Raw genomic sequence first — 23933 nt, forward strand, 5'->3', positions numbered from 1 at the left:
CCACTACAGCAAAGAAAAGGGGGAAAAGGAGGGAAAGGGGTAGACAAAAATTCAAATCTGAAATGAAGTTTTTTAAAGGTATGTTTGTAGATTCCCTAGACACTGAAATTAAGAGTTTACTGACTATTCATATTCCAGTTTAAAGTATTCCAAAATAGTTGTGAGTTACCTCTATCCTGAGTGACTCCCCACAACCTAGCAGCATCTTTTCAGAACCTCCTCATCTCCATAGTATCCTTCATTCTTACTTATCTGGCTTCTGCTGAGACTAAGCTTTTGGAGGCTGGATATGGGTTTTAGAGTCAGCTTATTAATATACATAATGCATTTCTTGTTCTCCTACCAGAAGTAGGCTTGTATCAAGCAAGGATCAGCCCAAACATAGGTCCATATATGTGTCTGAGATGAGTAACTGTCAGCAGACAAATGTGGCCATACCATAGGGTAGTTGAATAGCCAATGATACAGAATCTATACAACCAAAGCTAGTGTGTGATGTGGTCTATTGACTATGTAAGTGGAACACTGCCCCCGGTATTGTGGGTTGAACCTAGGATCTCACATATGCTATGCTAAGGGCTCTATGACTGAGCTGCATTGCCAGCCCCCGAAGAACATTGTTAAGTAGTTTCCAGTCTTGGAAGACTGATCATACATTTATCTCAGAAATGTTCTCTATTTTTTAGATTTATTTATTTTATATGTGAATGTTTTGCTGCATGTATGTATGTATGTGCACCGCATGCATGCTTGGTGCTTGGAGATGTTTGAAGAGGGCATTAAATTTCCTGGAAGCAGAGTTACAGATGGCTGTGAACACTATGTGAGTGTCAGGAATTGAACCCAGGTCCTCTACAAGAATAACTGAACCGTCTCTCCAGCTCTTCAGAACAGTTCTTTACTAATGTATTGATGGAATTTATAATAATAGCCACTTATGGGTAATTTCAATGACATAAGTAACTTCAGTTACTAATATTCATATTAGCATGAATGTTCAAGTTGATCTGAGAAGGATTCTATAGTGTAGTGATTGGGAAATTGGGGTCTGAACATATACTCTAGACTCTACAAATCAGCCTCCTTCATTTGGGGCTCCAGGGTAGTGCCAACACAGTACAGATGCTCTATAAATGAGTGGATGAGCTTTGGATTGTCATCCTACCTCTTACATGCCTACATATGTATGTAATCGTGGAAAGCTGTTTCTGCTGGCTATATTCTTTCTTATGAGATATGGGGGAAAACAGACATTGGGGGAATTATGTTATGAAGGGTCTGGCATGTCTGCTCAGTCTGCTATTAGAATTCACACTTCTGTGTGCTATCATCCCTGATGAAAATCTTGCTTATTTTGTGACTAGAATGCCACGGCTTTAAGAATTTCCATGAAACAGGAATGCAAATATATTTCTTCTCTTCTGAGGTTAAAGAATTTTGGTTCTTCCTGTCTCCTTGGTGGTTATTTATTGAAATAAAAGCACTTTAGTGATATTTGCAGGGATTCCTAGTTTCTTCTCTTACTATAGTACACACAGAGAAATGATTAATGTATAGAGAATTGGAAGGGCTCCTCTTCAGAGTGGCTTCTGCTATAGGAGGATCTGAGTCAGTACTGCACTACCCTCTAACTCCTTCTAGGTAAGAGAGGCAATACACAACCAACATTAGAACTCATACTGGGTGCCAGACAAGGGTAAGTTCTTCATGTGTGTTAGTCATTGTGATTCCCCTATAGGCTAAGCAGCAATTATACTCTTCTAAATGAAGAAATCAGGGTTAGGCAGACAGAACAACTGAGCCAAGTGGTTTAACACTCATCCCTGTCCAACATGAAGCATAGCTGCACCTCAGATAAGGAGCCAGACACTTTACCTGCAGTTGGCAGAACAAAGAAAGATTGTTTAAATTACCTGTGCTGACTCAATTGCCTTGAACTGAAAAGTGGATATTCGGTGAAACATGAAAAAATTTCTAGGAATGTTGAGTGATTTCAAATCAAGTGTCCTCTTTGTTTTTAAAGTTTTTTTAAATTTACCTCCAGTTTATATGTATATATTTATATAACTGTAACTTTTTTGTTGTGGGAGTCAAATTCAGGGTTGTACACATGTACTACTCACATAACTTTTAAGGTATATGATTTCTTAATAATGTTCTTACACTGAAAATGTAGAACTTTCCTATATATAGTTTTGTTGTTTAGTTTTAAGACAGTCTTGCTATGCTGTCTAGGCTTATCATGAGTTCCATGAACTCCTGGGCTTCAAGTGATCCTCCTGCCCCAGCCTCCCAAAAAACTTTAATTCCAGGTTTATGCCACCATGCCCAACAGCTATATACTTTGGGTTTTGGTATTAATTAAAGTTTTTATTTGGAGTCTCATCCACAATCTATACAAGTCATGAAAATAGAAAACATCACAAAATAATATTTAAATATAAGGTAAGAGCACAGTATGTCATTTTTCAATAAATATAATTCAATTTTTATACTATTTTCAGGATGATTCTATTCTAAGTTATTAAAAATTTTATATGTAATGCTGCAATGGGAAATAATGTCATAGCCTTGGGCGTAATATTTAAATATATAAAACATGTAATATTTATCATGTTTATTAAGTTATACTTACCTGGAAAAAGACAAAGAAAAATAATAACCTTTTTGAAGATATGTCAAACTTCCTGAAGATATGTCCAACTTAATACCTTAAAAATCTTAGTAATGAATTTTTAGGCTTTCTGTTACCTTGTTCTTCCAGTGAAAGGGTATTTATGGTAAAGGGTGGATAAGAAGTGGTCTTCTAAAGACATTTAGCAGTCAAAATGGAAACTGAATTCATGTTATTCCCTAAGTGATAATGTGTCAAATGCTTATGTTAAAATAATTTATTAACCTGTCAGTCAAGAATATGTTATATATATATATATAATTTTGTGTGTATTATATATGATGTTACTACATTTTATGCAATACTATGGTGTAAAACATTCTAACTTTCACTTTATAAGGAATTTGAAATAATGAAAATAATTTTAAATCATCATGAATAACACATCAAATTATTGGGCCAACTGAACTATAACCCCTACTTGGGCTATGCTATCCTTAGCCATGGAAAAACATTCTAGGAAGAATATGATTACCATAATACTACTTGCTATATCTTATGTTGTACTTTATGTTTATTTCCATAGAAAGAAATTATTTCTAACTTACAAAAGACTACAAAGTCTGAGAAAGCCTCTCTGATTTGTTGTTATCTGTTATTTCCTTAACCATTGACTATTGGGAAGTTAAGGATAACCTTGCCCAGCACTGATTTTTTTCCTTTAACTGATTAAACCCTACACTACCTTCTTGGTCCTTATTCTACCATTTTGCATTTGTTACATTTTATACACATGAGTTAGAGCTGTGGCTTAGTCACAGACTGCTTGCCTAAACTGTATGAAGTCTTGTGTTTCTTATCAAGAATCACCAAAAAGAAAAAAATAAGAAAAATAATTCTTATTTTTGGTCATCCTAATCATTATAGGACATCAGTTTCCTTTAAACTAAATTTACAGTGGTTCAAAGAGCTCAGGAAGGAAGTAACTTCTCACTAAATATTTCCTAATTATGACTTTATATGAATGTTCAATAGATACATCTGATTGACAGTTTCAATGCCAAAGCTTCAAAAGTATTTGTTTAATCCAATTTTTAATTAATCCATTGATAATATTGTTTTTAAAATAAATAAATAATAAACTTTGAATAGTTATGACAAACACTTCCAATGGAAACGAGTTATGATACTAAATTCATAAAAATGGGAACTAGAACATGTTTTCCAATTTTAAAATTCCCATGGTGCCCTTTCCCTGTTAATAATTACATTTTAAAGGATATCAACTCAAACATATATTGTAGTTTTACCCTTGGAAACCTAATGGTTTTGCTACTTTATTCTTTGAGATTATTTATCAAGACATTGACGAGTCTGAGACCCGGTTCATTACAACTGGAGATTCTCTGAGGTGGCCTGTTAGAAGACCACATCATTTACTTAACAAATGTAAAATGGCATAAAAGTCATCAGTTTTTTTTCACACTACCAAAACAAAGTGGAGGAACCCTAAGAGCAAACTAGGCTTCACAAGCAAATGGATCTTTCTGAGTCTCCTTAGTAAACTCTAGATACTTATAAATGTTAATGTCTTAGTCCATTGGCTACGGCCATCTGAACCACAGAGAGCATGTTGCAAATGCAGACTCTAGAGTCAGTTACAGGCCCTACTAACTCAAAACCTTCTTTACCAAGATCTTTGGGTGACTTGTACCCATAATAAGTTTGAGAGGGACTCACCCAATAACACTGTACTACCAACCCAGAGATCTAGTAGTTGGAGACTGCAAAGACTGAATACTTGGCTTGGAGGACAACTTAGTTTATCAATTCCTAAAGTTAAGTTTCTCTTTACTTTTCTTTTTTTCATGCTTTGCTTTAAAACCCGAGTTTTTCTTGGCATGCTTTGAATTTAAAATTTTTTCTTCACAAAATTTCTGTTTATGTGTTTACAATGTATAGTGCAATAATTTGTCTGACCATCACAGTGTATATGACTGTTTACCAGTGTGTTTTTCACTAACTGCCTTCTTTCTCATTTTCAGTCCGAACATTGCCCTCCCTGAGGAGCAGCCACATTCCAGCTCACAGTGTGCTCCTCTCCATTGTCTCACCAAGCCTCCTTACCCCTAGTCTTCATCTCTCATGGATGACTGTCTGGGCTGAAGGTTTTCTAGCCACACTGAGGACACTGCTTGAGATCTAGCAGGTGTTGTCTTCTTGGAGAGTAGATGTACATATGTATTACAGTCCATCATTTTTGAAGAGGAGAGAGTTCAGAAGAATAAAATGATGTATTGAATCTGGTGTGATCAATTTATGGCTTCTCTGAGTCCCAGATCACCTGCAATCAAATGGCAACTGTTCACTTGAAATTTAAATGAAACATGTATCTCAGATATCTGGCTTTACCTCCACAGCATAAAAGAGATCCAAGACAATGTAAAATAAATATGTTATAAAATCATCTTTCCCTATACTTCAAAGTCAGCCATAGGAGTTTATTCCAATATTTTCATTAATATTTATTGTTTATTTTCTTTGCTATATGGTTTGTGTTTATAAAGATAATTTCTGTAAGCGGAATTCATTTATTTTAAGTAATCATAGTTTGCTCAGTTTAATTTAGTTTAAAATTTGGAACTGGCAAGATTATGGTCCTTCTTCTTGCAGAAAATTACAAATGAGGTGCATCAGAATGTTAACAATAACTGTTTTGCTGCTACATGGATACTCTTTATGCAGTTATTTTCTAATTAGTAACTCATTAATTGCTAGTTTTTTAAACTAGAGTTCTTCACTGGACATTTATTAAGTATATCTAAGAAAGAGGCAAAGATATGATTCATTGACTTAATCAAGTTTTGATGGTATATTTAATTTTTCAAAATTGCAATTGAGTAGATATATTGGTGCTGCTCCTGTGTGAGTGTGTGTATGTGTGTATATGTGGTCGTATTAAAGAAGGGCAAATTACTTGAAGGAAATGAATGGTGTGTTTATTTAATGACCACAAATTTTTTTAAACTTTTTCCAAATTTAGGGTCTTACTATGTGTTTCCCACTAAAAGGGATCACAATAAATGCAAAAATATACACATATATAGTTGTAAGGTAGCCTTGGCTTGTTAATTTATGCAGAAAGTGTATGCTTTTGTTGTTTGTTTCTTTCACAATGAATCTTTCTTGCCAAAAAAGAAATAATAAACCTTAGCTCATTGTCTATTTTTAACAAACACTCAGGTGCCTACAGTCATATTATATTGAGATAAGACATATTCTTATTTAATTTACGGATTCTGTTAGGTAATTTTTATGACTTTATTTAAGGCAATAGAATTTCATAGAAAAAATTAGGTTTTGCATTATTGAGAAAACAAGGACAACAGCTATTTGAGCTGTAAGGTCTAACTTTGATTCCTCAGTTTTCAAGTGCTGCCCACATAATTGCGCCTAACCCTGACTCCTTGTCCTTGTCAGGTAGCCTTAACTTACATAAAACCATAAAGGTTTTACTTTTTCATGTAACAGTATCTTTAACTTCTCTTCCAAACAAAACTGGCCCTCACTGTTAGCAAAAAAGATGACTAGCACTGTAGGAAGACAACAACAGATTTCGGAGCTGCCTAGCTTGTGGAGCGGAAGGGGTGGCACATTTATGAAGCACTCCATCAAAGGTCATCAGTCAGTCACAAAGCACATTGCAGGAACTTTGTTTTTATGTTATGTTCCTGTTGAGTAGCAGTCATGGTTACCAAAGCAACCCAGAAATTTTGTGTTCCTTATCTGAATTATGTTTTTGTGTCATTTCTTATGCAACTTGGAGTAAAAGTTGAAATAGTTGCCAAAATTTAGGGATGCAAGTAAAGTACATTAACACACAAAACAGACCCTGATTGGAGTTCTAATCAATCAGAATCTCTACATAGTTGCTCCTGCCTGTATTGCTTTGTTGTTCCTGTACATTCTCCTCATTTATTGTTGTTAAATATGCCTTGTGCTAATATTAGTGAGACAGTATGGATTTTCATTAGAGTTTAATTAAAGACAATTTCCTCTGTTTTTTTTTTTCTTTTTACCTTTTCTGAAGCATGAGTTGAAACCGAAGATGTGTCATAGTTGCTAAGCTGACTTTGACCTAAGGGATAACATGCCTTTTAAATAAATACCCCAGAATGAGTTTGTGTCTTTGGATTGGGAACTCAACAATGGATCTCTTCTCTGTGTAGCCACTGTTGACATAACTGCATTGAGTTTATGTTTGTTTTGAGATATTAATTCTATGAAATATTAATGTTAAAAGAACTTTGCCCAGAAGATATATGAACTTTGAAATGAATTTCTCATTTTCAGCACAAAAGTAGGTGGTAATCTCTAAGCAGTAAGAGTTTTATTTATGTTGTAACACATCTTTTAGTATAGTTTAAACTGAGCCATATTGATATTTATTTACTTACAGACATGTTCAATGAATAAATGCATAGTGCTGATAAAAATGAATACCTGTAAAGATAATATTGGGATGTAAAAAGAAACAGAAAAAGTAAAAACTAATGAAACAAAAACTATGAATCTCAGTAAGAATAATTGAAGGTGCATTCGATATTAAAATACAAACTATAGAAACACTACAAATGCTAATTGTTGTAAACATTTTGAACAAAGGTGAGAGGTTATGTTCAAGATTAGTTAGCAAAATAACCAACTATTGTAAAATTTTTCATTACGTTTTACTGTGTGTATGTGTGTGTATGTGCACATGCATGCACTTACACACATGCATGTCCACAGCATGTGTGGGAAAGTTGGAGGAAAACCTGCAGGAGTTGCTTCTCTCCCACAACTATTTGGGTCCCAAGGATTGAATTCAGATTATCAGGCCTAGTGCAAGGCATCTTTATCTGCTGAACCATCTTACTGGTTTCCACATTTTTTTAATGTAAGCACAATTACAATACAAAACTAAATAGAAGAATTAGTGCAGAAATGGTTTCCCACTTGGGATTTTCATTAACACATAATAGTAAAATAAAAAGAAGCAATAAATTGTATTTGACCTAAGTGTTTAGGAACATAAAAAACATTTGGATACATGAACCTTTTGCATATCTAATTCTGTATGAAAAAGAGGAGGAGGTAAAAGGAATTTTGAAAACTTCTAGAAAATATAAATCTATTAAGGAATGAAGAAAAGACTTATTTGGAAGATATACTTTATATATGCTTAAAGGAGAGGAGGTACAATAATGCGGTCCAACAAATGACAGAACTTAACAAATGACAGAGCGCAGCTACATATCCCATAAGACTAAATTTAAAGGGTTAGTATTACCTGTAGGAAAGAGATTTTTAATAGTGGAAAATTAATCATTGGATTATAAGGATTTGTGTTTTAAAATGGTGGTCTTGTAAGTATAGCCAATTTGCAATAATATGTTATTCTAGGAGCCCACAATTCTATGATTTTTTTGTTTTAAAATCTAAAATATATTTATTTTTACTGATTGGTCATGAAATATTTTTACTTTTGAACTAGGATAACAACCTTGATTTTCTAAGGTATTTGTTCTTTTATAAAAGGAGTTCTTCAAAGTTGTCTGGATTATAGCAATTTCACTTTAGAGAACTTCAGTGTCAGAGTCTAAAAAGCAAATATCCTTAAAAAAGCTTCATAAGTAGAAGGTATGCTGTCTCTTAGAGGAGGCAACTACTTCTTAAATTTTATTTACTTATAAAGATTTTCTATCTTTAACATTTGCTTTATCTATGATGTAGAACGTGTTCTAATACCGATAAGTCCTTCTCTATTAATACGCATGAACAATTGGTCTATTAAACTAGCTAAGAATGTGGATATTCCCTTATACACTATATTGAATAAAATCCTCTCCATTAACCAAGCACAGATTACAAATAATGGTATGAATAAATCAAATATATTTTCTACTGTGATAAATGTCAACTTTTATTGTATTAGTCAATCAAAAGATGTAATCTTTCTTATGAAGAAATCAGTGGGCAATCACAGGGTGTGACTCAGCAATGGGGAGCTTGCTGGACCTGTGTGAGACCATGGGTAGCATCTACTGTACTGCAAAACAAACAAACCCTAAAAAAAAAAAGTGATGGATTTCCCCACATAGAATCCTGTTCATTCAATCCAAGGATGTCACAAATGAACTGATACTGTACATATAAGTACATTTGTAAAGTCCACAATGTTTAAAACTTTTGTTTTTTAATAAATCAGATTGATTTAAAATAATAGCTTGCATGAAAGCTGCAAAATTTATGTTTTCAAATAAAGCAAAAAGCTGCCGAACTGAAGTCATGCTGGTCAGTATGGCCAGTGCCAATGCTGAGAAATAAGTACGTACTTCAAAATCAGTGTCCTAGCTCCTAAGTGGTCATTTCCATTTTCTGTAATAATAACCCAAGATGAGTTGTCTGAAATTAAATTCATCTTTATGTAAATGCCATTTAGCTACCAAAGTCCCTGATATATTGTAGCCTTATTCTTTTATTTAAATACCTGAACAGCTTCAACTGAGACACCTCTTTCATCTTGTTACTCAAGGTTTTAATTAAAGAGATAATTTGTATTAAAATATGCTCTTTGATTTTGAACCTTTTCAGAACTGACAATCTGTTTATGAGAAGGCACAAGCAATTAACCTCTGTTATTGTAGGCAAGAGTATGTTTGCATGAAATATTACACATCATATAAGCTTTCCCATATCCATAACATGGATTCTACATAGAAACTTTACTCCTATTGTGATCTCTTCATTAGGAATGCAAGGAGGCTGTTACATGCATTGGGTCTCTTTTCCATACTGAAATGCATGGCTTTATCCCTTAAGTGTATTTTTATACCCTCAGCTGGAGTTGTTTAATAATCTGCCACATATGAACTGAAGCTTTAATGACTTGATGAACCAGATGATTTCTGAGATTGGAGTTTAATTGCTTTACAATGCTTGCTGGGAATTTATGTTTAACTACCTTTCATTATCAGTCACTGCTCATAACTGTGAGACCACTGAGAAGCAAATTTGATACTTCTTGGAGTAAATGTATGCTTTTTATTTAAAAATCCAATTTAAGAGGGAGGGGGGACTGGGGTTGGTATGTAAAATGAAAAGTAATTTTAAGTATCAGAAGGCAATGACACCAGTGTTGACCAATATTTATCTGTAATGGAGAAACAGAAGGAATTATTGGGGGAGTGGTGGTACACACCTTTAGTCCAAGTACTTGGGAAGCAGAGGCAAACAGATCTCAGTCTACAGAAGGAATCATTGGGTTCCTAGCTATTATTGTGTAACAAATTAGAGGGCATACTTTTTAATGTTACTGGCACAGAACTTTTAAGCTCAATGGTTTGACTGTTAGAGTCAATCAAAACAATTTTTTGAAAAGAAATTTGGTTTTTTGAAACAGGGTTTCTCTGTATTGCTTTGGAGGTTGTCCTGGAACTTGCTCTGTAGAGTAGGCTGGCCTCAAACTCACAGAGATCCGCCTGCCTCTGCCTCCTGAGCACTGAGATTAAAGCCATGAGCCACCAACGCCTGGCATTTTTTGAAAATATTTTATGACATTTTGTATTATATTCAGTGTTTTTATTTGCATGGCTATTCACATATGAAGACATGATTCTGATGTTGTGTTTCCTTCCCATGTTAAAGTTTGTGTTGCGTGTGGTCAAACCTAATTTCTACACTGTATGATTATTCTTGTAATGTTTCAGTTATTCCTACCATTATTATTATGCCTTTGGGGCTTCAATGACATGCAGTGTTTCTATCTAGTAATAATAATACCATGTGAAAACATGACTAAAAGACTAATTTAAGAAATGCCTTTCTGCTATTTAAAAATCCAAAAATCAGAGACATTATTAAACAACATGCATTTGTGTTGAGTTTAGAATGTTCTTATGAACTTATTGTTTGATGTTCTTTTTACTTTTTTACTGTAGATAATCCCAAGTGAATTCACAAAGGAGACTCCATATGGCATATGCTTGTTTCTGTGATCTGATCATGCACTCAGTAGTTGTGGAAGGCACTCCATTGCTAAGGAAATAACCAGATACTAATAATTGTTATCTTGACCATATTGTAATGCAAAACTTTTACAGTAAATAAACTGATTGTCTTTTGTTCATTTCATCAATGCTAAATTTTTATTAGTTTAAAATTTTTCTGTATGCAATTCTCATTTATACTTATAACAAATAAAAAGTATAGGAACTTCTATATGATATATATTTTTACCCACTATATGACCTTATTTAAACATAAAATGGAATGGTTTCTGCATACTCCTGTTATGTGATGTGTATCAACTTTATTTTCCCCCTTTCCTACTCATAATATTTCCTTAAAGTGTATCTTGGCAGGAAGATGCACTTGGCTGAATTCAAGTGGAAATGTATTGATTCAGGAAGCACTGTTTTAATGAAAGGATAATGAAGCTTCATTTTTGGAGGTAATCCTTTTTTCTTTTACATAGGAAATAGCTCAGTTATCAAACTTGAGGGAGGTCACTTTTACTGGGTACACTATAAGTGATAGTAAACTAGCTGCTCTGGGAATCATCTGTTTTGATTCTGCTTCATTTTACAGGGTACAGGGGGAAAACAGGCAAGCATGGGTCTATGTGAGGTACTAATGAGTAAAAAATAAAATTCTTCATATAACTGATCAATTTATGGGCCTGGCTGAGGTTGCCTCTTCACATTTGGAACAGAAAACATTAGAAACAGATGTCTTTAAAAAAATCTCTCCCTCTTCTAAAAATTACTGTTTTTGCTTTTGTTTTAGGAGGTTGGACCTACAAGTATATTTGATACTTAGCCTTTTCTTATGTAGTAACACCAATAGTTTGTCACATTCCTAAAGTTTAAATAATTGGACCAGCCTCCATAAACATCAAGAAAGTCTCTTTTAATCCAGGTACATTGACACATCCCTGTCACAGTTATTTGGAGGGTTGGAGGCAGGAGGAGCAGGAAGATCACTTGAGTTCATGAGTGTAGGCCAGGAAGACCTTGCCTCAAGAAGACAAAAGAAAAGAAGTCATTTTTTTCACTTCTGCATTTTACAGACAGCTTGTAATATGGAGTATCCCTGGAATCCCAAATGCTTAGGAAATTTCACAATGTACTGGAACTTGGACACACGTTTCTTAATATTTGGTGCTACACATGCACTGTAGGAATTACAGTGTTTATCATCTGAGAAATGAGTTCTTTGCCTCTATACTTTCCATCTTGTCTTACAGGACTTAATAGATACTCATGTCCCACAGTTATAATTGCCAGACACTAAGAATTTAATGAGTAGTTATTGTTATCATACATTCCTGGTGAGTCAAAATGCTAGATCTCGAGCCGGGTGGTGGTGGTGCACGCCTTTAATCCCAGCACTCGAGAGGCAGAGGCAGATGGATCTCTGTGAGTTCGAGACCAAGCCTGGTCTACTGAGAGAGTTCCAGGACAGGCTCCAAAACAATACAGAGAAACCCTGTTTCAAAAAAACAAAAAACAAAAAAATACTAGATCTCAAACATCATATTATACTTTTCTTTCATGTGTACATGAATTTCTCTGATAGAATTGCCTCTTAAATAATTTATGGACCAATCATACTTGAATGGCTATTAGAACCTCAGATATTTAATTCACAATATAACCGCTGAAAAAGCTAAATCTCACTGGCAGAAGTTTAAGTATCAAAATTAACATGATATTTAATAGAACTGAATTGTAGTGGACAATATAAAAATAAAATAAATCAACCATGATAGAAGATTGTTGTAATAAAAGTTGCAACAAAAGTAATTTTCTTTAATACCCATGTTTGTAGGGCATACAAGAAGGACACTTCTATAATCTCACCTCTGTGAGTACAAAAGTCAGTTGGGAGTGACTATAAACATCCACACAGAAGTCTGCCTCACATTCCACAATAGGACTGTCAATATAATATGGGAAAGCAAGTATGAAAAGAAAATGTGGAATTTCTTGTTCAAAGATAAAGAATTTCAGGGCAATGACAGCAGGTCATTAAGGCAAGCAAGAAGACCTAATGAACCCAGACTTCTGTATGACAGTGTCCAGAGCATGCTGAAATAGTGACTTTGAAATGCAACACTGCTTTTCAATTTCTGCAGTTGAAGAAAATATTCTAGAGAAAATGTAATAGCCCATCAACCTCTTGGTCTGTCATGTAAAGTCCCTGAGTCCCAGCCTGCTTACAGCAAAAAAGTTTAAGATCCCATCTTATAATACTTCATTTTCCATACAGGTGTAACATTTCAAATCAATAGTTTATAAATTCTGATACATGTACCATAGTATGCTGAAACTATCGAAATTCTGAAAGATAATAGCAATCTTCAGAGTCAGTACACATTTTAATAACTGTTGAAATTTTTGTATTGTGACTTCTTCATTTTTTTCTGGTTATTAGTATTGTCACAGAAAATTGACTTAAACTATTAGCTGAAGATTGATGAGGAGTTTATACCATAAAGTTTTAAGGGGAAGAAAAAAGTATTTACACTGAGTGTGCTGTGATCTCATGTATGGCAAAGAAGGGCACAAAATTTAAAAGATGTAAACTTTTTCTCACTTTTGAAACAAACATAGAGAAATGTGTATCTGTTAAAGAGCAAAGGATACAATGGAAAGGGGTCTAACTTGAAGCCTGGCTCTGTAATAGGTGAATATCTTTTATTGCTTTGCTTTATAAGTTATGGAAAAATACCATCTATTAAAAGTATGCCCATCAACTTCTAATTGAAATGAAAGTGAATTGAAATGAAAGTGAAAGATTAGGGGTTAGGGTTAGGTTTAGGGATTAGGGTTATAGGGCTAAAGTTTGGTTTAGGGGGTCGGGGCTAGGGGTTAGGGTTAGGAATCTTTACTTTTGTATGTTCATGATTATCTAAGTAAACAGACATTTATTGACAGACCCCCCTAGGAAAAGTCACTGTAACTGTATCACAAATATTGGAGAATACTTCGCATGGTATTCAATGTGGAGATAGTGTATAAAGTTTCCTTGAAGAGAATAAGTATTCATATAACTCGGTTTGATGTATATAAAATCTTCAATAAGATCATAGGATAAAACTTCCCCAAACTAAGGAAAGACATACTCATACAAAAACAAGAAACCCACAGAACACCAAAACATGAGACCAACCTAGACTAATATATTCAAGGCATTTATGTGCCATGATTGAAGCAGAAAGAAACTCTCCGTCTGTCTGTCTGTCTGTCTGTCTGTCTGTGTGTATAGATAGACGATAGATAGATAGATGATAGATAGATAGATAGATAGATAGATAGATAGATATCTCCAACAAGCCTAAAGAAAATACAGGAAACATTATTTCAGGCTTACAGGGAAATGAGCTTAGAAGAGAGGCTATTGAAAGAAATGAGAAGCCACAATTATTAAAACACAAAATACCATGAGAACACAAACAACACCACCCAAAATCAACAACATGATATGCACAATTGACACATAAATTTTCATAGTAAATTTAGGTATCTGTAGCCTCAATTCTCTAACTAAAAGGCTCACTGAATGGATCAAGAGACAGAAATCCCTTAATCAGTTTTCTAAAACACACACACACACACACACACACACACACACACATTTTAGTTTTAAATATAGGCACTGTCTTAAAGTAAGAGAATGGACTAAAGTATTCAAATGAACCATGAATGAAGCAGGAGTCATTATACTTATATTTGACAAGATAGACATCAAACTAAAAGTAATCAGAAAAGATAAGAGACATTTCATCCCAATCAAGTGAACAGCTAACCAAGAGGACATTGCTATCCTAACATGTACGTATCAAACACTGAGGTGCCCAATTTAATAAAAAAAATCTATCACTGGATTTAAAGACATAGATTAACATCAATCCATTAATAGTAGGTAATTTTCATATACCACTTTTTATAATAGACAGGTCATCTGAACAAAAAATAGAAATCACAATTAATTGACATCATACATCAAGCTGATGTGGCAGATATTGACAGAATATTCTACTCAAACAACAAAGAACACATTCTCCTCAGCAGGGCATGAAAGTTATTCTTTTTTAGTGGGTGGGTGTTGAGACAGGGTTTCTCTGTGTAGCTTTGGAGCCTGTCCTGGAACTCACTCTGGAGACTAGATCCTCGGGAAAGTTATTCTTAAATAGACCACATGCTGGGACACAAACCAAATTTTTAGAAATTCAAAAAAAGATGGAAATCCCTCCTTGTATCCTATCTGAACACAATGCAGTAAAACTTAAGATTGACGGCAATCAAATGTCTATTTACAAAAACTCACTGAAACTAAACAATTCATTTCTGAATAATGAATGGGCCAAAAAAGATATCAGGTAAGAAATTTTAAAAATTCCTGGAACGAAATTAAAATGAAAACACAACATAACTAAACCTCTAGGACACATTGAAAACAGTACAAGGGAGATTTACAGCTCCTAATGCCTCCATTAAAAAATCACAAAGACCCAAAAGTCTGGGAGGGTGGAGTGCTATCTGTGTCTACCACTAATTCAGGCCCAGACAGACTGCCAGTTCCTGGCCATGGTGTCTTCCAGGCCAGGGCTAATACAGAGGGCTATATCTGGATCCATGGCCCTACAATAGCTAGGATTTGAGTTGCTGTCTCCATATCCTGTTGTCACCAAGGGTCATGTGGATGACCAGGATCTGGCCGTCCACTTTGGACCATGTCAGTATCTGAGGACTGTGCTGCACCTGGGTCGATGCTGATCGGGGTGGGAGTGGCTGGTGCTGCCACCTGGAGCCATGGAGACATCCAACTACATACCACTGCTTAGAACCATGTCTGGGTGTACAGCCCTGTCGAGGCCAGGTGGAGTCTACTGCTCCTGTGGTCACCAAGGGCTCTAGAGATGTCCAGGGTCTAGCCAGCCACCTGGAACCACGTTGGTACACCGGGAGCCATGCTGCCACCAGGGGTATGCTAATCTGAGTACCTGTGCTGCCACCAAGCCATAATGACATCAGGCCCTGAGCTGCTGCCAAGGGTCATGTCTGGGTCCATGGTCCTGCGGCAGTTGGGGTCTGTGGTGACATATATGCCCCATGTTATCACGGGGTCACTGGAACCATGCTGTGCTGGGCTGGCCCCACCCTTCACCGACCCTGGGATGGCTTGTTTCACCCCTCGATGGATACTACAGCAGGCAGGCTGGCCCTACCCATCAGGGGATAGAGAATTCTTTCCTGCACTCATACTCAGGAAAATGGCCCACTCCTCACTATAGACATGTACCACTAGCTGCAGCACACAGAAGAGCAGGACCCACCTGGGCAGCACCCTAGCGTTGACACGATGGTTGGGGACACAGTTGAGTCATCCCTGAGGGTAAGAGCAACAGAATTGACATCCTCCATAGCCCATCTGCCTGTGTGGTGGCTGGGGGAGGGAAAGATTCCCTCCCACCTCTGCACCTTGCTACCTGTGACAGGTAAGAGAGCTGCCCCCCGGGGTCGTGAGAGTTAGAGAACAGTAGCTACAGCACATAGGAGAGCAGGCCCTGCACCCCACCTAAGGCAGCACACTAGAGCTGTTGTAGGGGTTGCAGGTGAGCCAGTCCTGAGGACATGAGAGCAGGAGTGCTAATGTGGGAACACCAGACCTTGAGCAGAGACCCACTTCCCCTTCTGCCTGGGAGTAGGCAGCTGTAAGACAATGTTTAGTAAAAACATGTTTACTAAAAACGATACAATAAGTTCCTGGGAAAGGCCTTCCCACGGAAACCGCCCTGACCTCGACCTTGTCCAAAGACTAACCGCACCTTCAAAAACCCACACACATCCACCTCTGGTGTCAGAGCAGAACCAGCCAGGGGAGAGGAGAGAGCAGAAGTTTCTCTGGTGGGAGCTTTTCTTAGGAAGTTTTTCTTGAACCTTTTTGGAGCCTGTTTAAAGTTCTCTTTATATCGTTGAACGAGTCTCTGTGTTGTCAATCCCCGACACCCTCCGCACGTTCTCGGACACAGGCCACGCTGCAGACGTGACAATTGGAGGTCCCACCGAGATCGTGAAAGCGAGGTAAGTGGATGGGGTTAAGAAACTATGGGGAATAGTTCCGGGAAGCTAGAATCATTGCAGTATCAACTAAAAAAGTTACTTAAAGAACATGGGACTGCAGTCAAGTCTAAAACCCTAGAAGGCTTTCTAAAATCGATCGAACGAGCCAGTCCATGGTTCATTACTGGGGGAAGCTTAAATATTCCAGATTGGGAGGAGGTTCGCCATGATCTTCATAGACTTTTACGAAAAGAGGGATCTGAGTCCTTGCCCCCTACGACATTCTTCTTATGGAGATTAGTGAGGGGAGCACTTTTGACAGATAAGGTTCGTCACCGCCAGGTAGTTCAGGACACAAAAGAGGCTTTTTTAGAGTTACAAGAGACTGAGACTCAAGCCTCCTTGAGTTCAGGGGCAGAGAGTGATGATGAAGAGACCGTGATTGAAACTAGAGGCTCCATTGTTAGTGAGGATGAGGAGGAGTCTCTTAGTAACAACAAAAAAAAACGGGTAGACATCTCCGGGCGTGACCCAAAAAGAAGGACTCCGGTCAGAATCGGTTATATCCTTCTCTATCAGACCTAGAAAATGGAAGTAGCTCAGACTCAGACTCGTCACAGTCTGAAAAGGAACGGTTACTTGCTGAGATCGCGGCCCTTAAAAAGAACTAAAAAGATTCTAATTAAGGAAAGACAGGACAGGGAGAGAAACCCTTCCCCATACTCTGAAAAAAGGGACTCCTCCTATGAGATAACCCAGTCCTTCTCGGACCTGGAGGGAAGACCCAGGGGAGGGGTCCAATGCTGCCCGGTGGTGGCCCCAGTAATGGAAGTTCCAGATCCGAACAATTCTGGACAGGTCATTAGGCGTCATAACCCTTTAAATTTTAAGGATATAAAACAACTTAAAGAGGCAACTTTAAATTATGGAGCACAGGCTCCCTTTACACTTTCCTTAATGGAATCTTTTGCGTCTCTTAATTTGACACCTGGCGATTGGCAGCAGCTTTGCAGAGCAGCTCTGTTGGGGGGAGATTATTTGATTTGGAGAGGTGAGTTTCAGGAAAGATGCAGCCAGACAGCCCAAAGGAATGCACAGGCCGGACAGCCCCAGAGAAATGTGGAGATGCTTACCGGGAGTGGTCAATACGCCACCATTCAGCAACAAATGCAATATGACATCGCAGTCTATGCCCAAGTGGCAGCAGCGGCCCAAGGGGCTTGGAAAGCATTGCCTTCCAAGGAAGGAGGGGATCATCTGTCCAAAATCCTTCAAGGACCTTCTGAACCTTTTCAAGACTTCGTAGACCGTCTCAGTCAGGTAGCAGAAAGAATATTTGGGGGCATTGGGCCTGCGATGCCAGTCATAAAGCAGATGGCATTTGAAAATGCAAATAAATATTGTAAGGAAGCCCTTCGCCCCTATCGCGATAAAAGTCTAAATGACTATATCCGGATCTGTAGGGACATTGATGGGAACTTCATCCAGGGCCAAGTGTTAGCTGCTGCTATTCGGCCCCAAGTGGGGAAAGAAAGACCTACTCTGGGAGGGAGAAAAACATGTTTTAGCTGCGGTAGGGAGGGACACTTCCGTAGAGAGTGCCCTCAAAATAGTACTACGGGTCTCAAGAGACCTGGTTTATGCCCCGTTGTCGAAGGGGATATCATTGGGCCAATAACTGCTACTCTAAAACTGACAGGGAGGGAAATTTCCTTTCTGCTAATAATAATCAGGGAAACGGGAGGAGGGCCCCGCCCCAGGGCCCCAAAACCAATGTGTACGGGGCAATGACCCCTGCTCTGGGCAGTGGCAGGACTCATTTTCTCCCCAGAGCAACCCCTTCATATCTCAGACCTCCTTAGAGCCACCTCGGGGAGTGCAGGATTGGACCTCGCTCCCTCTGCCCAGGCAATCCTAACACCAGAAATGGGGATCCAGGCCCTCCCTACTGGGCTGCATGGGCCATTGCCCCCAGGCACGGTCGGACTACTTTTGGGACGGTCCAGTACTATTCTTCGAGGCATCCAGGTACACCCCGGTGTTATAGACCAGGATAGTGAGGGGGAGATTAAAATAATGACATCAGTGGGCAGAGGGGTTGTTGCCATCCCTGCAGGAGAACGGATTGCTCAGTTACTCCTTCTCCCTACAGCTCCTTGTGAGGCTAGAAAAATTAAAGAGAAAAGGGGCAACCAAGGTTATGGAAGTACCGGCCCGGCAGCATTTTGGGTAGCCACTATGGAGAACCGCCCCCAGCTTACATTAAAGATAGAAGGCAAGTCCTTTAGGGGCGTCTTAGATTCTGGGGCAGATTTCTCTGTCCTCTCAGATAAATTCTGGCCCCCGCCTGGCCGAAAGAGGAAGGGACAGTGACCCTCCAGGGAATAGGACAGGCTGTGCCCCAAAAAGCCTCAGAATCTTAAAGTGGCAAGACTCTGAAGGCCACACAGGGCTTTTCCAGCCATATGTTTTGCCTGGCCTCCCTATTAACCTCTGGGGACGGGACCTCATGCAAGAAATGGGAGTGGTCCTCACCACTCAGGCACCCAAGTCCAAAAGCAGGGGCCCCCAGATGATGCAAGGGAGGGGCTGGAGCCCGGGGAGGGAACTAGGTAAACTAGAACAGGGAGAGGTTTGCCCTGTGGCATCCCTCCCTTTGGAGACCAGGGCCCCAGGGGATAGGAAGGGTTTTGGCCATTTTTGATGAGGGTCACTGTTGCGCCGCCAGCCCCCATACCCATCACATGGCTATCAGACGATCCGGTATGGGTGGAACAGTGGCCCTTACCAGCGGAGAAACTAAGGGCGGCTCACCAGCTAGTTCAAGAACAATTGGAGGCAGGTCATTTGGTTCCTTCCACGTCCCCTTGGAATACCCCTATATTTGTAATAAAAAAATCTTCAGGGAAATGGAGGTTACTACAAGACTTGAGGGCCGTGAATGCGACCATGCAGCCTATGGGGGCTCTGCAGCCTGGCTTGCCCGTGCCTGTGGCCATTCCTAGAGACTGGCATTTGATTGTCATTGATTTAAAGGACTGCTTCTTTTCTATTCCCTTGCATTCTCAAGATAGTCCTCGGTTTGCATTTAGCCTTCCTGCGATTAACTTTAGGGAGCCTGCCCTTCGCTTCCAATGGGTAGTGCTCCCCCAAGGGATGGCTAATAGTCCAACTATATGCCAGATTTATGTAGCTGCCTGTTTAGATCCCCTCAGACGTAAGTTCCCTGATCTTTACATTATCCACTACATGGATGATATTCTTTTGGCTGCGGCCGAAGAAAGACAATGTTACATAGCCTTTGCAGAGCTACAGGAGCTTCTGGAGGCCCCCGGATTTATTTTGGCTCCTGAAAAGATCCAAAAGAGACCCCCTTATACTTATTTGGGTCATCAAATTCAAGAAACTGGCCTCCGGCCACAAAGACTCCAAATTGATTGTTCAAATTTAAAAACACTTCATGATTGGCAGAGATTCTTGGGAGAGGTGCAATGGTTTCGCCCTTCTCTTTCTATTAAAACAGGGGCTCTTAAAGCGCTTTATGATATTCTTCCTGGAGATCCTGCTCCAACTTCCCCTAGACAGATTACCCCAGAGGCCAGGGAAGCCCTACAATTGTTGTTAAGAAGTATAGAGCAAGCCCACCTTTGGCGTATAGATTATGGGCAGCCCCTTGTTCTGGTTGTACTTTCATCTAGCTTTTCGCCCACTGCCGTGTTTTGGCAGACTGGTCCTATTTATTGGGTACATTTGTCAGCCTCCCTAAGAAGGTAGTGACCCCTTACTATGATCTCATTTTACAATTGTTGTGGAAGGCACACAAGTTTAGCATTCAAACCTTTGGAAAGAGTCCTGATAAAATTATCCTTCCTTATGGTAAGGAGGAGGTGGAACATCTACAGATCTTCCATGATGGGTGGACCCTGTTTATTACATCTACAGGCGCACAGTTTGATAACCAATATCCCAACAGCCCCTTGATGTCTTTTTTCAAACAACACCCTGTGATCTTTCCCAAGATTTTAAAGGAGAACCCTCTAGTTGGAGCTCGCTCAGTCTTTACAGACGGCTCCTCCAAGAGTTTCGCGGTGGTGGTTTCTTCTCAGGTGCAGAAGAGGGTACCCACAGGACAGATGTCAGCACAAGCCGCCGAGTTGTTTGCTTGCTTGATGGCTTTCCAAATGTTTGAGGGAGAGCCCTTTAATTTATATACTGATAGTGTTTATGTTGCCAACATTGTTAGACCTTTAGAAACTTCTCCATAAGTTCTTCCAACCTCCCAGGTTCGTTCCTTATTAGTTCAGCTCCAACATCTTATTTGGCAGCGCATCCACCCTGCTTATGTGGGATTTATTCGTGCACATACTAACCTTCCAGGACCCCTTGCCCAGGGCAATCAAATTGCTGACTCCTTGACCCGCCCTAGGGTCTTATTTACTCAGGAGCAGCTGGCCCACCAGCTCCATGAGAGGTATCATCTAAATGCCCGCTCCATTAAATTTCACACTGGGTGCCCCTTATCCATAGCTACACAGATTACCTCTCAGTGCCCTGATTGTGCCCCTTATCATAATTCTCCCAATGAGGGGGTAAATCCCCGGGGCCTCAGGGCCAACCATCTCTGGCAAATGGATGTCACTCACCTGCCACAGGCAGGAAATTAAAATACATGCATGTCTCGGTGGATACGTATTCTAAACTGATTTTTGCCTCTCTCCACTCAGGAGAGAAGATTAAAGATGTTATTTCTCATTGCCTGCAGGCCTTTGCCTACATGGGTGTTCCAGATGCCCTAAAAACGGACAATGGCCCTGCCTATGCCAGCAATCGCTTTGCTGCCTTTTGCAGGGAACATCACATTGTCCATTCTTTTGGTATTCCTCACAACCCCACGGGACAGGCTATTGTGGAGCGCACCCATGCCACTCTCAAACAGTATTTTAAGAAAATAAAAAAGGGGGAGTATGTTACCTCCCCCAATATTCAGTTATCCACCATACTTTACATTTTAAATTTTTTGACTGTAGACCATAATAATTTGTCTGCTATGGAGAGACATTGGAACAAACCCTCCCAGTCCTTGGGATGGGTCAGATGGAAGGATTTGATTACAGGAAAATGGCAGCCACCCACTCCCCTACTAGCTAGGGTCCGAGGGGCTGTTTGTGTTTTCCCTCCAGGAAGTGAGAAGCCCATTTGGGTCCCCGAACTGTGCATCAGGCATGTCGACCCCAATACTACTCCGGATACTAGGAATGCTCACCATGATAAAGATCCAACCATTGCTGAACACTCAGGTAAGGGAAATATGGGCGTTGGTGAGGATTCCCCCCCATGTTAATGCCAGTTAGTCATTCCAGCTCCCTGTTCATCAATTTTTATAACACCAATAATACATTGGGAGCGGCTGCCGCCAATGAGATTAAAAAGTCAGAAACTAGACCTTCTGAGTTTCCCCCTCCTAAGCCTGATACCAGGGTCAGGAAGTAGGGGAATCCAAGAGATTCCCAGCGGCATACGCTTTTAATCCCAACACACCTTTATGCAAGTCCCAGGACAGCCTCCAAACAATACAGAGAAACCCTGACTCAAAAAAAAATTGGTACTGGTATTAATTAAAGAAAAAGACAAAGACAAAGGTATATGGAATGGAAAATTTTGTTTACATTTAAGTTCTATTTTGTGAGTCATCTCTAAAAACTTTTGGCCAAAAGCCTGGCCTCTCTACCTTGCATCTACAGAGTTACAAGGAGTAGGTACGGCTGTACCCCATGACTGTAGCTCAAATGGAGGAATGATAAAGAACATACAGGACTTTTTAACCTTTTTAGTTCAAGGATTGGCTGGAGTTGTTCTTTTACATAGATTTCAATTAAGGAAGCTTCATTGCAACAGACTAATCATGACCTAGGGAAAAAGGATGACTGAAAGATGCATGTATGTTCTGAATGTATGGTGTGGCCACACCGGTATGTATGAAATGTGATTGTGAATGTGTGAGTGTGAACTGCTAATATGATTAAAAGGATACTTAAATCCCTTCAAAAATAGTTCAGAAGCTACCTAGATTGCTTTATATATAGCCAAAAGGAACATCCAGCCAGTCTGTTAATGTTTTAACAGAAAAATTTAAGATGCAAATGAGGCCTTGTCAGCTAGTGAGAGCTCTACAGGTTAGATTGGAAAAGACTACTCACAGACTTCAAATAATTTTCAACTATACTGTAAACAGTATAGTTTACAATCTTTGAGTGATTTTCAGAAGTTTTTGGGAAATATTTAATGGATATGTCCTTTTTAATGGGCATCTACAAATAATCTAAGTAGTAATCCCAATTTACATAGATAGTTAACCAAGGAGGGTAGACAAATCCTTCTACTGTTATGGTCCAGCTTCAACAGTTCAAAAAAATTTTTTTAGAAATAAAAAAGGGGGAATAATGCCCCCAGTCCCCACATGACTCATCAAATAATACACTCCTCATTTAAAAATTTTATAATGTGAATGCCAGTGAGCTTCAGACAGATTCTGGCATGATGGAACTTGAGCAACCATTGCTCAGGTCAAATGGAGACATCCATGCACTAGACAGTGGAGAAGACCCTAATTTGGGGTCGAGGGCATGTTTGTGTTTTCTTGTAGGAAAAGAATAAAGCTTCAGCAGCTGTCAGACCAATTAGTGAGATGCATGGAGCAGAGAAAAACTGGACCTGAGACCATGGGAGCCTACCTAAGCCAGTTTGAGTGAGATGTCCTAAATCAGTGTTCCTGACCCTTGATGTCATCGAATCTAGAGCCCAAGAAAGAAAGAAAACAGTCGGTTCGAGATTTCCAGTTTCTCAACAGACCTGCTGCATTAACCTTCCGGACCCGTGAGTTTTCATCCCGAAGCCAACAGAGAACTGGAAAGACTAACTGTCTGCCCTTGACACACCTTGAAACAACAGAATTCATTTTGCCAGTCTTCCCTTTAGGGGAAAAAAGGACCCATTTAAAATATTTGGACATTGATATGGACTATGAGTGGCAAAAGCCTCTTTTCAGTATTTGAACAGGACATGGTCACTTGAAATATCAGACTTGATGGTTCCTGTTTCTGGAATCACGACTAGGCCAGTGTATTTTTCTGGAGAAATGCAACTTGTCCTAATGCGACAACTATTGTTCATATTTTTCGTAATGCTACATGTGTAACATCAATGATTGT

General features: G+C 39.0%; 1 protein-coding gene across 7 annotated transcripts in view; it reads left to right on the plus strand.

The window, feature by feature from the left end:
* Window positions 1-10789, plus strand: part of Bicd1 (BICD cargo adaptor 1) — a 148404-nt gene extending 137615 nt beyond the window's left edge. For 4 of the 7 annotated variants that reach the window (XM_040743679.1, XM_040743680.1, XM_040743682.1 and 1 more), the window contains one exon: window positions 4660-10789. In XM_040743679.1, coding sequence (XP_040599613.1) covers window positions 4660-4747 — 88 coding nt within the window. In that variant the 3' untranslated portion in view covers window positions 4748-10789. The remainder of the gene's footprint in view (window positions 1-4659) is intronic. The other 3 variants (XM_040743684.1, XM_040743685.1, XM_040743687.1) reach the window with 2 other exon arrangements.
* Window positions 10790-23933: the final 13144 nt, after the last annotated feature.

This window comes from Mesocricetus auratus, unplaced genomic scaffold, assembly GCF_017639785.1.
Source record: "Mesocricetus auratus isolate SY011 unplaced genomic scaffold, BCM_Maur_2.0 Super-Scaffold_100001, whole genome shotgun sequence".
NCBI lineage: Eukaryota > Metazoa > Chordata > Mammalia > Rodentia > Cricetidae > Mesocricetus > Mesocricetus auratus.